The sequence below is a fragment of the Scomber scombrus genome, chromosome 9 (genome assembly GCF_963691925.1).
Source record: "Scomber scombrus chromosome 9, fScoSco1.1, whole genome shotgun sequence".
Classification (NCBI taxonomy): domain Eukaryota; kingdom Metazoa; phylum Chordata; class Actinopteri; order Scombriformes; family Scombridae; genus Scomber; species Scomber scombrus.
In genome coordinates, this window is record NC_084978.1 from 24867361 (window position 1) to 24883798 (window position 16438).

A 16438-nucleotide genomic window follows, 5' to 3' on the forward strand; every position below is an offset into this window, starting at 1 on the left:
ACATAAAAATAATTTAACTGCACTTTAGTGCAGTTTCTGTTTAATTAAGAGTAACCGGAATACTAAGGAGAATTTAATTATTTTTTTCAAGCCAATCCATTGTTCCACACTCCAGTCAGTAGGTGGAGGTAGTGCACTTATAACCTGATTCACCAGTCGCTGAGTCGCCATTAAAGCTCACAGAAGAAGAAGAGGAAGCAGAACGGAACATTTGTTGACAACTGCTAAGCTAATATTTTAAACTTGCTTCTACATTGTCTCAAACCGGCCTTTTTAGTCAATCTCACTCTCTCCTCTGCGAAACAGTAACGTAACGCTAACCTTAGCTGGCAGTTTACCCACCAAATGACACATTTGTCGTGGTGAAACGTTATGACTAGTTTATTTTTAGGGAGCAGGTTGTTGTTGCAGTCATAGCAGCGGCGGGCAGACATGGAGACTCGGGGGGCTGAAGACATGTTTGACTTTCGTCGGTAAGTCAGCTAATGTACTGCTAAGCTACCCAGTTAACCTTTAGCTAACGCTAATTAGCCACAGTTTTATCCTGTGGGCTCATTAAACGCTGTGAATAACCCGGAATAACCTCAGTAGCATTTAACGTCAGCTAACCTTGCTAACAGTAGCTTCACGAAGGAATGAGTGTTATTGGCTGAACGGCATTAAGGTTTCTGCTAACCTTTATCATGCAGCCTTATGTAATTCTACTTTAATGTACACGTCGAGCAAGCTCACCTCAGATGACTGTTGAACTTGACATTGTACACTTAAGATACTGAAGTTATCTGAAAGACTTTATCTTGTTTAAATTGCTGCATCAGTCACTTTAACAATATAACGACCCGCTGCCAGAACTCAATGCACTTCCTCATGTTTACCTCTGCCGCTATTTTAAGACTTATATACGTCTGTTGTTTATATAATTTCTTTATTTTTTGTTCCTGAAACTTTCTTAATATATTTTATATGTAGTTTCTAGTTTTTGTTTGTTAAATTTATTTAAATGTTGTCAAGTGCACTATTGCTCTTTTTTTTTCCAATATATACGAGTATAGAGAAATGATAATGTTCTGTAAAGCAGGCTGACATAACATCGTAGCTAAAGTTATTAGCACAACACACACACACATCTCTCTCTGTGTGTGGTGCTAATAACTTTGCAAAGAAGGTCAGATGTGAAAAGTGCCTCGATCATTTACTGTCAACAATACATATGTGTTAATACAGGTGGGACATTAGGCCTGTAGGTGCTGCAGTATTGATTATGATGTTGGTTTTTGGGACTCAACAGAGATGATTTGGGGGCATGTCAGATGTTCTCATTAAAAAGCAATCTGAGGTGTCTGTAGAGTATAATTGCTGAGTTAATCATGTTGTGACACGTGTAATAAAGTGGAGGAACTGAAAGGGCGCTGTGGTTGAATGTGAAACCTAAAGTCATACTGTACGACGTAGAGGGGTTCTCTTAAACTGATACTATTACATACTTTAATCATAAGTAGTGTGTGGAGGTTTTTATTGAATACAAATAAACTGAATCCTGAGTGTGACACATTTCATCTTATATCACTTTAAAAAAAGAATCATTATTATTAGATAATGTAACATGGCTGATACTGAACAGTGATAGTTAACCTAGTTGTAGTGCATGGCATACTGTATGTTTAGATTTTTTTTCCTCATTTAGTTTGTAAAGTCCCTGTGATTCATGTGATTTGTTAAAATCTCATTAATTTCAGTCTGTATAACTTTTAACCTTTTCTCTCTTTTTTTGCACAGGTTTCCCAAAGATGCGCTTATTCTCTTGCTGTTGACGGTTTACTTTCCAGTTGGCATTTGTTTGATGTTAATTCGGATTTTTATCGGTGTTCATGTGTTCCTGGTCAGCTGTGCACTTCCAGAAAGTTTTGTTAGAAGGTAAGTTTATATTCAAGTCTACTTTCTCTGTGAATCTGAGATGATAAATAAATCATATGAATCAAGCATTGCTCTTTTAATATACCTTCAATGATATAAATGGGATGGACAGAATATCAGAAACACAATCAGACACCACCACAAACTACAACCTCCAAAATGACCATAAAGTTGAATCCACTCCTCTCTAAACTACAACTGAACTCTGTAACCTTTATTAAGGTGGGGTTTGTTGCAGGACTGATGTGTTAGATTGCATTAGGTTTAGTTTGGTGTTCCTAATAAACTGAATGTTTATGTTTTAGAAACAACAGGCCAAAACAGCATATTCATATATGTTCAAAAAAGTAAGAAGAATGAAAAAGGAAAGCATAATTGTATTTTGCATATTTTATCTATATGGGAAATAAGTAAAGTCTCTTATCTTACTAAATGTCCTGATATCAAAGACTGAAAGCTGCTTTTAAACACAGATTTGAGAGAAGGTTAAATATCTTCAATATTGAATAATAAACAATTACACAATTTTAAAAAATGTTCACTGTCAGCTTTAACAGTGTTGAACACTTTTTACATTAGCAGCTGTAAAAAATAATTGCTGCATGGCTGCCTTTCAAAACTATAATGACCACATTAAATCCTTCCACCCCATGAACTACCATAAAGGCAAATGGTTGCTCAATATGTTTGATATGGTGTGTTTGTTACACTGTGGCCTTCTATGAACTGTCGTTTCTATGTTCAAATAAAGGTGCATTGAGGGTATGATGTCGCTGCAGTCATCCTTCAGCGCTGTAAATCATTGAAAACTCACCTGTCACTTGTGTTTCTGTCTTCTCCTGTTAGATTTATTGTGAGGGTGATGTGCTCAGTCCTGGGGATGCATGTGAGACAGAAGAACCCTCGCTCCAGAGACAAAAATACCAAGCTGTACATATGCAATCATGTGACAGAGTTCGATCACAACGTAATCAACCTCCTGACCCCCTGCAGTACTGTGAGTGCCCTACAGTATTTTGTTCCTCGGTTAAACCATGTTACGCAGTAGGTTTCGACTATTTTGGTCATCTGTCAGTTGTAAGTCCTTCATGCTTTCTGCACCAGTTAGCACCTATCAGCATACACCATGCAAACGTAGACATGCTTCGTACATCCAAAACATTTAAACATTTGCTGAAAACTGCAAATAAACTCTTAATTTATTACAGTATTCATATTCATCATTTAACCCTATAAAAAAATGCTCATTACTGTAGTTTTCCTTTTGAGTGTTAATAAATGAACTGACGCATACATCTAAAACATGAAAAGAAAGGATCTTCTCACCTATATGTCAGTGTTACTTTTGAAGCACTGTGACAGCTCTCCTTGTGAAACTGCAGGGATGAAAGTGCGTCAAGTTTTTGTAATGAAACATCAAAGGCTGCAGATGGCACATGGACGTTTGCGGAGGAGACGGTGTGCGCACTGGTGCATGAAAGCATGTTGAAGTTAATTGCTAAGTGTCTGCAAGGCTATCTGACTATCTCTCAGAGGTGAAACTGGTTTTCATATGTCTTTTTTTTTTTTTTTTGCCAGTGCAACATGCATTGTTTGTTACTGTTGAACACAGTGAGCGCAGTGTTTGGTGAGCTTCCTCTGTCTCTTTCTGCTCATTAGCCTCAGCTAGAGGGCTCCACAGGCTTTGTGTGTTGGGCCAGAGGTTTCATGGAGATCCATTCAGCATCTGGCCAGGGAGCGATAGGAGAGTCTCTTCAGAGGTACTGCTCCACTGAAGGCACCCCACCTTTGCTCCTGTTCCCTGAGGAGGACACCACAAATGGCCGCGCTGGCCTGCTCAAGTTCAGGTGTGTCCAAACATAAGAACTCTTGTCACTGAGGACAGCACAGTTAATATTATTGAGCAGGAATCATTCATGCATCACTGGCAGGAAGTTTAACCCATCAATTCTCAGTCAAACGCCAGTTTTCTTTAGCTTGTTCTGGGGGTTTTTCACATGTAACTCCAATACCTAAACCAGTCAATTGTCGTATCTTTGGACAAGGAAATGGTGTTTTGGCCTTATACTCATAACTTTAGTTTTAAAAAGAAACAGCAATATAAAAGTTGCCAGCTCCAGATCCATCTTCCACAGCACTTTGAGATAGAGAAATACATTGGCAGTTGATTGTTCTCTACTAATTTGCCTCTACAGCACTGTGGGGAAATCAGTGCAAGGGAAATGAAAACAGCTGCGAATGAAGTCCTTTCTGTTGTTAATCTGCGTGTCTCAAAACCAAGCGCAGTGTATCTTCAGCTCAATTCTCCCGGAGATGCACTGAAACCTCAAAGAATGAGGTTGCTTCATAATGAAATCGAGAATATTGCAATACTCCCCCCCACCCCCCCACCCCCTGCACACTAAACACGACTAAATCAGACCAGAACTACACAGACTGTTGTCATGTGCAAAGCCACCACAGCTGCTGCCTGGATGTTTGCTTCCTGACTCACAGTGTTAACCTGACATATGTGCAGAATTGATTTGTCTTCAGTAAACAAAATCAGATTTCAAGTGTCCAACATAATTTGTTCTCAGCACACAGACTCACCAGCTAAAGTATTTCTTGTATTTTTTCCCTCTCAGCTCCTGGCCATTATCACTGACAGATTCCATTCAACCTGTGGCCTTACGGGTGACCAGACCATTGATCGCTTTGGTAATGTCCTTTCAATTAGACAATATAGACTTAATTCTGTATTTACAGCATTCTCTGTTTGCATCCTGAATATCTTAGTCTTACACAAGCAGAAGAGATCTCCAGAGAGACCCGTGGTACAAACATTTCTATGTTCCTGTGTTTCCATTACAGATGACAATAAACTAGAACTCGCTTAGTAACGACATTTTAAACCATGTAACTATTTCACCGCCGCTATGGAAAATCATTACAAAACGAATGAAGTGAAATTTCCCAGAAGCAGCAGGAAGCAGATTAGTGTGAGCTGTGTAAATCTGATCCTGCCATTTCACCACTTGGAGCAAAGAATAATGCAGACTCGTGTTAGCGTGCAGCTGTGGGTAATGTTAGGCTTTTATAATCAGGCTGGATATATTTTTTAATTGTTTGGATGACGCACCAAAGCTAATATTGTTCATATCCTCTCTGAGCGCTTACTTGTAATATAACAGTACCTTTGACTGTGTTGTGTTTTCCACATCCGCAGAGCACACCAGATTCCAGCTGGCTGATGGAGCTTTTGTGGACATTTTTTGCCCCATGTACAGTGTATCATGTAAGGTACTAAATAATTTGTATCATTATTTCTTTCACCTACAGCTTTTTTTAAAAAGTCGATTCATGATGTTTCACAGAGCTTCTCTTGTAAACGGAGATACCAGTTACAGAAACTAGGTCCTCAAAGCTACTGAATGCACCTGGAAAAGCAAAGACTGATTAAAAACACTTCCAACAACTCCAGGCTCGTCTTCTCCAGCCAGTAAAGTTGATTTAATAAGCACAACTATCGCCCCCTTCACCCATAAATACTATTTAAAACTTAGTTGCTTTTCCTCTCTGGGAAAGTCTCTCCTGTTAATTTCTCCGGCCATAATTGTTGTCGTTATTATTTCCTGACATCGCATAATTATTTTCTTTTTGTTTTTTTCCCGTTGCGACCCAGTTGGCTCCCGACAGTTTCCAGACAAGATGGCGAGTCCACTCAGGAGTTTGCCAACAAAGTCCAGGAGGTAAAAATAATGTTTGCCAGTTGAGTAGATTCATAACAGCTCAAATGCTAAAAGGTAAAACAAATACGAAGGAGTAAATGCCAAACAGTATTGCAAATTAGGAAATTAAAGCAGTTCCTTGAGTTTAATAACATGATCTAGTTATTAAGATATTCTGTCCAGCCATATCTCCTTTATTCCATTTATGCTGCAGTTTCTTTTGACCACACAAAGATATTTTTAGAAATGATTCACCTTATTGCTGCACACCAAATAAAATAATTATTGTGTCCTTGTTTTCAGCTGCTAGCCTGTGAACTCGGCTTGGTCGCTACAAAGATCACCAAAGCCGATAAAGCAGAGCACATCAAGAGGAAAAGACACGTCGTACCACAAACATCTACAGGTGAGAAAGTCAATAATCACCCAACACATCTGATTCTGTGTCTGGTGAAGATTCAGCAGATTATATTTGAAGTTTGTTGGGATATCAGCTGTTGTGTTCCTCACTTTAGCTGTCAGACCAGGCTCTATTGGACTTGGCTTCATGGTCCAGAGCCTGGGAACGGATGACCATAGGATTGCTAAGATGGCCCAACAGGTGATGGACGTGCTGCCTCATGTCCCACTGAATGTCATCACAAAGGACTTAGGTGAGACACAGTGTCACCGCATGTTTACATTTCAGTTGTTTACTCTGCTCTTCCCGCTCTACCATCATCTGCCCTGTCCATTCTAACCTGAAACGGGGTCACCTCCTCATAATTTGTAATGCAACCATAACAACTTGAATATGGTCTTAATTTCTTTGGACTTAAGAGCTGTGTCTTTATTTTGTACAGCAAAAACCAATTGTGTTGACACCACCATAACAAATCTGCTGGAGAACAAGGAGGAAATGCCAATGGAAGCTACCGGGACGTCAGCATTCGGGTCCTCTATGAACAGCTCCTATTCCTCTGGTTCTGCTCCTACCCTGAAGGTTTGACTCTTTGATTTTACAGGCTGCCGTGTCTGAGCTCATATTCTCTATTTGATTTCTGGGGAATTAAAAGTTGTGTATATAAGCATTTAAATGTTGTGAATTCTTGTACAGCTGCTGCATATCGTCGCACATCAAATGCTCATTTGCATCCAGATGCAATCTATCAAAGTTGTTTTGTTTTTTATCAAAATGTATAACTCCCTTTTCTGTCCTCCACAGCCTGCTGCCAAATCTTTTGGGAAATCACCAACTGACCGACATTTGTCTCTCCAAGAGAGGAAAGACGCGCTGTACAATTTTGCAAGACGGTGAGATTTTCTTACTGTTAGCACTGCTGAAAATGCTCCATGTCTCTTCAGTTCATGTTGATATCTTCTGCTACAGTTTTTCTATATTCATTTGGATTACTTTGAATTAATTGATAGGGTTGTGTCTGTCGCTGGATACTGATTCCACATACTGTTAAAGCTGCAGAAGTCCTATGCAGAGTACACCTGTCTAACTAACTTGAGACCATATAGATTTGTCCAGACTGTCTCTGAAACAGCAGTGAAAGAACAATTCACTTAGGGAAAATTGGGTTGATGAACATGAGATCTTTTAAGTGTCTCAACTTAACTTTGGCAGAAAGAGTTGTGAACCATGTGTGCTGATGTCATCTGACAGTAAATTGGTTCATGAATGTTTGTGATCAGATGTGACCTCATCACATCAGAGGCGACACTGCACACAGATACCTACTGTAACTTTACAGCTGCACTTATCAATATTTGCATATTAACAATGGATCAGATAATTGTGTAATGTGAAAGGGGTCATTCATAGTGACAAACTTCACACCTGACTGTAGTTCTGCTCATGTGTCTCGAACCTTATAACACCTTTTGTTGATAGTTTAGGTTTTTACGGACTCAAACTTTACTTTTTTGGTTCAATCTCACTACTCTCATCAGGGTTGTTGTAGATGCTGTCAGCTTGAGCTCTGATAAACTGTAAACTGCTTGCCCAGCACATAAAAATATAAAGAAGAAATATTATTTATTCCATGGTCAGATAAGTAATTCTGTAGTCAACCGCTGATCAAAGACAATAAGCAAGTCATTAAATTTTAATTTGGTGCTGGAAGGCGCTGGCTTTAACCACAATGAATAAAGAAGCAGTTAGAGAATGGTTTTATACCCAGTCTATAATGAAGTAGTGTGTGTGTATCACAATAATGGTCTCTACCACATTTGTGTTTATAATCCTGATAGATAAAAATAAATACTTAAAGTTAAACTCTTCTTAAAGTTTAATTAACATTTGTTTCTGTTTTTCTCTTCCAGGCGCTACATTGAAAAACATGGATTGGATCAAGAGGACAGCCACTGAACATACTTTGGGTCAAGCCATCATCAAACACTTGTCAGAAAGAAGCATATTCAATTTGCATAGCTGTCTAATTCAAACGGTGATTTTATATTCTGTCGACAGGTTCTGCTGAAAAGCAGATTTTGTTAATTGCAAATAACGGGGGGCAAGTATTCAGAATATGTACAAGTTGATGGAACGGTGATTATGCATGTGTTTAATTCTTCATTCTGGCTGATACATCATTTTGATAACAATTTGTATTACGATCCACTGACTGTGAATCATCTATTTATTTTTATAATGTCCAGACTCGTTGATGAAAATAAAGTTCAGCTTGACCTTGCTTTCAGGAAATTATTCCAAATAAGAAATGTGTTGTCACTGTTGCTATTTTGTTATTAAACTTTGATTTAAAGATCCCAAAGAAAACATATTACGTCAGAATGTCATATTTTATACTCTTATATTTTTGTATTCATGCTTGCCTGCATTTCCCCCCTAAATACAAAATATCAAAATCAGGCCATAAGAGGGCGCTTAAGAGTAAATCTCTACTGGTGCCACTGAACCTCTGAGGACCCACAGCAGTTCCTCAGAGAAGTATTGTAGAAGATTCTTGAGACTGTCCTTACCAGTTTTTGGAGAAATGTACATCAATATACAAAAGGAACCAAAAAGTGTCTAATATTAGTGACAAATGGTTTATGCTCGAATGGTATATTAAATGATGTGAATGTAAGATTACAAAGTCCATTGAAATGCATGTCAAACAAGTACATTGATAATCTGATGCATTTTACTGAAACAGGTCACAGTGTCATGAAGTTGAGACTGGATTGAATTGAATATTTGTATTTGCAGAATGAATGGATGGTGTTGATGGGCAGATGTTCCACTGATGTAGTTTAAAAAGAAAGTCTGCTTTATTATGGGTGCCAGGTTATAGCTAAAGTTTTTTTTAAAACTTGAATTGATACGTACTTACCTCCACAAAAAAACACTATAGAAGCAAAATAGTTCTCAGCAGCTGCCACGTTCATTTCAAAGGGGATGAACGGTAGAGAAAGATTAATTATCGTGTGATACATTCACAATAAATACAAAACAATATCCATTAGATGTAGTTACACCGAACAGTATTAATTAATTTTCGTTTGTGTGATTTAATTGCCAAGAGCAGATGGAAAAACAGTTTCCTACTCGTGATTACGACGTGGATGTTGACATAATGTTGACAAATTGGGGTATGACTTGAACGCGGCAGCTGGGTTCAAAAGCAAAAATGTTTTATTTGGGAAATGTCATCTTTAAGTCAAGTTTTCAACATCTCGATCACCGTGTGAACTTTTCAGGATTGAATTTAGGAAGTATTTTGAGTATTCAAATCATTAAACACAAAAAAATGTGCTCACACAATGATTATGATAATAGGAATAGTTAAAGAAATTTGATTATATTGCCTTCTTTCTCTATTGAGGTACTATTTTACATTATTTTATTTTTTCTGTCTTTTTTTTTTTTTTACTTATACACTTATTTTATTTTTTACCTCTGACTTAGGTAAATGATTGGTTATCATGGTGAATGTGGCTATTGTCTAAATACAATTGGAGCCATATCTGTTCTATCAGGCTATTGTAATTACATTATGATGTAAATATGCTCTATATTCTTGTTTTAATGTCGATGTTTTGATGCAATAAAAAAGTACACAAACACATGTGTGGCTTTTTACTTTAACATTTTTAATATCAAACAAAATTAGAGAAATACGTCTGGAAATATTACATAACATGTATCCTGGAATAACTGACTGTGTAATATTATCAACTAAATAAAAGAAAAGTGATGTTAAATACAAAAGTTCCCGCCTCTCGACAGGAACCGGTGTTTTCCTACTCACCGGAAGTGACGCCACATCCACCCGCACGAAACCCAGACGCGATTAAGCAGCTAGTAAAGTAGAGCAATGTCAGGTGTCGAGGATAGCTCAAATGAATATGTAGACGCGAAAGAAGACGCAGAGTTTAATGTAGAGGCTGAGGACCACCTGGAGGATGACTTTCTTGAGGACCCGACTCGATATAAGTTTTACAGGTGGGTTCTGTTAACGTTTGGTGGCTAGCTATGTAGCTGTTTCCTAACGGTGACTGAACTACTGATTCTGTTATTTACACGATAACTGATGTTTTTTAAGTTTACAGTGAGATGTTAGGTCACGTTTGCCAAAGTAACATGAGGACAGGTGTCATTATAAAACGTCAAACAGACATTTATTCAAGTAGTGTTGTGCTAATGTAATGGCTAAGTTATGCTAGTTCGTCCACACCCCTGCTAAAGATGACAATATCAGACATTAAGTAAGATTTAAAATAATGAAATGTCACCAAAATGTCCTTAACAATGCTTATTTATTATTGCACTATTAATAATCTTTATTATATTTGATTAACTACAGCAGTTAGAAAGTGTAAAGAGCAGCAGCTGTATATATTAGCCTCCTCCAGGCAGTAGTGTGGGTCAGCAGCTAGTAATCCGCCCCCGTGTTTCTGTGTTTCAGAGACAGAAAGGAGTGGGCAGACCTGGAGCCTGTTCCTCAGGATGATGGACCAAATCCTGTAGTGAAGATCGCCTACTCTGAAAAGTGTAAGATTGTTAAAAAAGTGACAGATACGGTTCTATGAGAATCAATAGAGGGTGAAAGTGGGAAGCTGCTTGCAGATTTAATCAATATAAATATATATATATGTGTGCTTCAGCATGTTTTTTTAGAGCACTGCAGATTTTTGTCCAGATGGAGCAATCAAAAAATGTTATCACCATTTTTACTTTCTCATTCTGTGAAATTCTGAGAACAGTATGTGGTACTGCAAGGTTGACTTACAACCTAATATAAACAATGCAGGCTGTTCCTGGTCTCTCTGAATCGATAGTTACCAACTGTTTTCTGTAAGTTGCACATAAAAACAATTCACTCACAGTTAAAAACTAATGTATGTACACTTGTTCCAACAGTCTCAGATGTTTACGACTATTTCCGTGCCCTCCTGAAGAATGATGAAAAAAGCGAGCGCGCTTTTGCTTTGACAGCAGATGCCATTGAGCTAAATGCGGCAAATTACACAGTATGGTAAGCATGCAGCATGTTTGGAATATAGAAAAGAAACATTTTACTTTTAAGGGATGACTCATTTCCACAACATGTTGGGGAACAAAAACGATGGGTTGATTTTCTTTTAAAAGTCATAGTTTGTAGCATTTTTTTTAATTAAAAAAGCTAAAAGAAAGAGCCACTTCTCCTTTTAGATGCTGGGCTGTGACTCATTAAAAGCTGCACCTCCACAGTTAAGGTGTTTATTTTATCCTTGGCTCTCTGGGGATGTGATGCGTAGGGCTGTGAATGAACGAACATTTCTTTCAAGTCGTTACATTATTTACATATTCATTTGTGTGTTTTATTGTGTTGCACAAAGGCAATAGTGTCTGTGGTAGAAATATGAACAGATCTTGTGTTTGTGGGAATGTTCAGGCACTACAGGCGAGTATTACTGCAAGCCCTGAGAAAAGACCTGAGGGAGGAGATGAGGTACATTACTGCCATCATCGAGGAGCAACCCAAAAACTACCAAGTCTGGTGAGTGCTGACAGAGTAATCAGTTGTTGAATTATTGTAGAAAACAGTTTCACTCGTAAAGTATTTGTTTGCAAGGGCTTAAATGAGGAAGCATGTTTGAAAATATTTCATGTGTGAAAATAAAGTCATGATGATTCAGCTGAATGAAAACATTGTAAAATAAGTGATCTGGATTCCTCTTCCAGGCATCACAGGCGTATGGTGGTAGAGTGGTTGAACGACCCCTCAGAGGAGCTGGAGTTCATTGCGGACATTCTCAGCCAAGATGCAAAGAACTACCACGCCTGGCAGCACAGACAGTGGGTCATACAGGTAGGTGTTGGAGTTCTTAGCACAGTTTGGCTTTTAAAGTGTAGGACTTACATCCAGTTTTCTGCCCACAGCAAGCAACACTATGCCAGACTGAATCCTTTACATATTTGTTTGTTTGTTGGTGTGTTTTTTGAGTCTGTCTTCGGTCAGTAATTGTTTCAGGCATTGCACGGCCACCACTAAAAGCACTACATTATTACACAAACACGTGCACTGCCAACGTTTGTCTTGTTCCATCTTCAGGAGTATAAACTGTGGGATGATGAGCTAGAATTTGTGGAGAACCTTTTGGAAGAAGACGTGAGGAATAACTCCTCATGGAACCAGAGGCATTTTGTAATTTCTCACACTACAGGCTTCTCTGATTCCGCCGTACTGGAGAGGGAGATTCAGTAAGCACTTTTCCTAAAAAATCTACAACATTTGGACTCACGATTCATTTCACCTTTTTAATTTAGATGAAATGTAATTGTTTCTTCTACATGCAAGTGACTGATTCTTTTTCCTTACTGTGTTCCAGGTATTGTGTCACCCAGATCAAGAAAGCCCCCCACAATGAAAGTGCATGGAACTATTTGAAAGGGTAAGCTGTAAAACCCATTGTGTTTACATTATTAGATTCTTTTCTCTTATTATTAAATTAATTATCTGTTTCACAGTCTTAAAAATATATCTTGAAGTGCCTTCCCCATTCAGACACTCACAATACATGACATGCTGCAGGGGTGAAAAAGTGAAGACTCAGTTGTTAAAACCAGAAAAGCTCATTGACAGTATCCCCTCCTTCTTTTTTTTTTTTTTTTAAGGATGCTGCCAGACAGAGGTCTGTCGTCCCAGCTGGGCCTGCTGGAGAGGGTCCTGGAGCTGAAGGAGACGCATTGTTCACCTTACCTTCTAGCGTTTCTCTTTGATTGCTATGAGGACGCCTTGGAGAACGGCGTCGACAAAGAAAATGCAGATGAGGAGGAACGAAAGGAAACTTTAAGAAGGGCTCTAGAAGTAAGAGACTTATTAACAGAAATCAGTTCAAAAGCTGTAAACAAAATTCACAAAAACAGCCCTAGAAATGATTGCGACTGTTGATTTCAAGCCTCTAGCATGTGTTTAATCTTTGCCATAAAGACTTCTGTCTGTGGAACAGCATTTTCTTGTTTTAGATATAAACAAAATGATACCACTCACATTGTTTTCTAACTCTTTCTGTGTTTGTTCCCTCAATTCAAGATTTGTGAACTTCTGGCGCAGGAGAAGGACACGGTCCGTAAAGAGTACTGGCTGTTTTTGGGACGATCTTTAAAGAGCAAATACGGAACCAGCGGCCCCTCTGCTGAGCCTATGGCAGATGACCCTAAACCTTAGCTCCTACATCTGGGCAGCAGGACATGAACTAGACCCCCTGGGAGACTTACCACCATTTCCACTCCTGTCCTGTCTTATTAATGTCCTCAGCAGTGTTTGATATTACTTTAAATTGCTAGTAACCACTAACAAGAGGTCATGTAGGCAAGACACAAAGATTGACATCAAACAGATACAATACAAATAATACATGAAAATCCCTCCCTTGCTAAAATCTAATTTACAAATGTCGCATTAAAAAACTCAATGTTTCTTTTTTTCTTTTCTTTTTTTTTTTTTTTACCTTTGCTCATCCTAAATTAAAGAATAGGATCCATAAAACCTCACATTAAGTCTGTTTGACAGCAGGCCTCCGAGTGTGTTTGCATGCACACTTAATTCAATTTATAGTCTTTTTGAGTGATTATAGGTACACATCTGAGGTTATATATCTAATAAGAGAAAACCAATCTATCAGGAGGATCTTATTTCCTTGTTATTTTTAAATGTAATTTATAAGTTAGATGTTTGGTAACCTAGAAGTTTAACAGCGATATGTTTGAACAGCCACATTAGTGACTAAATGGAGTATTGTGAGCATGTAAACCCACTCTGAACATAAATCCTGCAACATTTCTTGATTTTTCAGAGGTGTCAGTTGGAGAATACATGTCGTTATGTTTTAATGGAGGGAAAAAAAGCATCATGGAACACAAAAATAAAAACGGTTTGTAGTAATATTGAGAGTGATTCTTTTTTTTTCCTAGTGTTTGTCAGTAATGATAAAGCAGCCAAGATATGAGATGCGGCGGTCTGGTGCTGCATTCTGATCAATGACTGGCACGATGTCACAGCCCTCCCTTTGTCCAAATCCATATCTTTTAAATGAGCCACTTTTCTTATTATCAGGCTGAGTTTAGTCCTCTAAAGTTCTGCTGCTGCTGCTAGGAGAAAACTGTAGGCTCATGTACTGACATGCAACCTCATGTCCTGGACTCCCTCTGAGCCAGGAAATGGATTTACTCCACTACACGCAGCTGTTTCTACTTCTGCTGACACTACAACACAAATTCAGCCCCTCCAGTTTCTAACCAAGCAGCCAGCCTGCCAGCAGTGTGTAATCACAGCTGCTCTAGATTCTTGATATTAGAGTTGCACTGCTTGCTATTACTTTTACTTTTCCTCAACGAGCGTGACACTGTGATCTGTTGTTCACAAGATCTTCCATCAAGTACACATCATCGGCAGTTGTAACAAACAATATGGTGTCATCACAGAGTCTAAAAGCTATATAGGTTATCTGCTGACATGCATTAAAAACAACAGGTTAATGAATAGAAGATTTGGTAAGTATACTATTCCAACCCTGAAAGATTTCTCTCCTTGTCCTTGAATAAAATGTAGATCTATTTGTGTCAGTGTGAATATTAGTAAGAGCTTATTAAACAAAACAGATCAGGTACTGCTTCATCACTTCAAAAGCTTTGTTTGGAGGACAGTGCTCCCTAGTGGTTAAAGCCAGGAAGAAAGAAAAGGGAAAAAACAAACAAAAAGGGGCTCAGACAGCCTGTAATTAAAATACTAATTAAACCCAGCACAAGTCAAAACAAACCACTCAGGTTTCCTCACAGCCTGCAGGCTTTGGAAGATATTAAATACAGGTGAAGATGAGACACCGCAGCCAAAAATCTGCCTCCTCTTCTGTTGTCCATATGCGATGCTCACAAACAGCATTTACCACGATAGCTTGTGGTGCCACTGGATGATTTTTGGTTTTTAATAAAATACGCGCACAGACACAGCTGATCAACAGGAGGCTGGTGTATTGGTGTGTAGACCTGGACATGATCCAGTTTGCTTCTGAGACATCTGCTTAAATTGGTGGAAGAGGCTGCTTATCCTGTGTGGGATTGTGCAGCCTCCTGACAGCACATGTATGATTTTGGAGGAGGCACACATTTGCATAAATACTGTATTTCCACAATGTGATTCAATACAGACGAGATGAAAGGAAATTGCTACCTCGGCGAAAACTTGTAACTCTGTGTGACATGCCCATCACCCGTCTCACTGTTTAATAGCTTCAGACACATTGGAAGACATGAGAAGACTCAGTGGGCTGTTTGAACATCTAAAAACTGTAGAAAGTTGAAAAAGAAAGACATGTTTTAATGTCACCAAACAATACACAAGACCCAGAGTTAACTGGAGCCAGAGTGCTGTACTAAGCAAAGATTTTATTTATAATGAATTGAAGTAGGAAAAAAACTAAAACCTCCTGGGATTAAATACCACCAATAAAGCTCAGAGGAAACACTGAAATTCAGGGCAAAGAAAGGATGCAGTATTACAATGAATAGGTAGCCTAAATAAATGAGGAGCAGGAGGTATTATTATAAAATACATAGGCATTTTGTATATAAAAATTCACAAATTTGACCTGTGTTTATTAAAAAAATAGCCACTTGTGGTTGTATTCTTCATATTTGTGAATGTTTTTTCCCTGATAAATACATAGAATACACGCTTCCTTAAGGATTATTCAAACATTTATTAATGATTGGTGGGGAAATTAAGAATGTGAATTGGTGTAGAGACTAATTGTGAGTCAGAATATGAGCAGTATATAAAGGGTTAAAAGTTCCAACCAAATCAAACCACCAGTTCATGCCTCAGCTGCTGTCTGTCAATTGTCTTTCAAACACATGAAGAAAGGTCCAGGTGGGTTCAGGTCTTTTTTTTAATAGATGCTGCTGTCTGTCTACATGGGTCACAGTGTAAGACTCCCCCCCCCCCCCCCCCAGCTACCTTCTCCTTCACTTAAACCAGATCACCCAGTTACCTGATCACCACATATTAAACTTCTTTGAAGGTGTGTCCTGGTGGGTTGGTGGCTTAGACACTTTTAAAAGTCCCAGGTTCGATTCTGACTGGGGACCCCCCTCTCACTCCCCAGGCTTCCTGTCTCTCCACTGTCACTATCTAATTAAAAGGTAACATATTACTCAGAAATTTCGTTTGTAGACTCTTGTGATCATCATTACACACTGTTCTCTCTGATCTTCACCTCTTCTTTCTTATTAATGAACTGCTGTAATAGTCTCATCATCATCATCATCATTGTCTCAGCTCTGCCCTGGAATGGAGAAAGGGGGGAAAAAACACTTATCATAAAAACACTATGGATATCCA

General features: G+C 38.5%; 2 protein-coding genes across 2 annotated transcripts; both read left to right on the forward strand.

The window, feature by feature from the left end:
* Nucleotides 1–187: 187 nt before the first annotated feature.
* On the forward strand, nt 188–8305 carry aup1 (AUP1 lipid droplet regulating VLDL assembly factor). Its single transcript, XM_062425693.1, has 12 exons — nt 188–473; nt 1777–1914; nt 2761–2911; nt 3574–3761; nt 4542–4614; nt 5123–5196; nt 5579–5645; nt 5928–6030; nt 6140–6277; nt 6467–6606; nt 6829–6917; nt 7935–8305. The coding sequence occupies exons 1-12, from the start codon at nt 433–435 to the stop codon at nt 7978–7980; spliced, it is 1248 nt and encodes a 415-aa protein (XP_062281677.1). The 5' UTR covers nt 188–432; the 3' UTR covers nt 7981–8305.
* A 1592-nt stretch (nt 8306–9897) lies between these two features.
* fnta (farnesyltransferase, CAAX box, alpha) lies at nt 9898–13984 on the forward strand. Its single transcript, XM_062425694.1, has 9 exons — nt 9898–10059; nt 10523–10608; nt 10978–11092; nt 11492–11596; nt 11782–11908; nt 12152–12300; nt 12429–12491; nt 12715–12907; nt 13133–13984. Exons 1-9 carry the CDS (start codon nt 9932–9934, stop codon nt 13265–13267), a joined length of 1101 nt encoding a protein of 366 aa, XP_062281678.1. The 5' UTR covers nt 9898–9931; the 3' UTR covers nt 13268–13984.
* The last annotated feature ends 2454 nt before the right edge of the window (nt 13985–16438 follow it).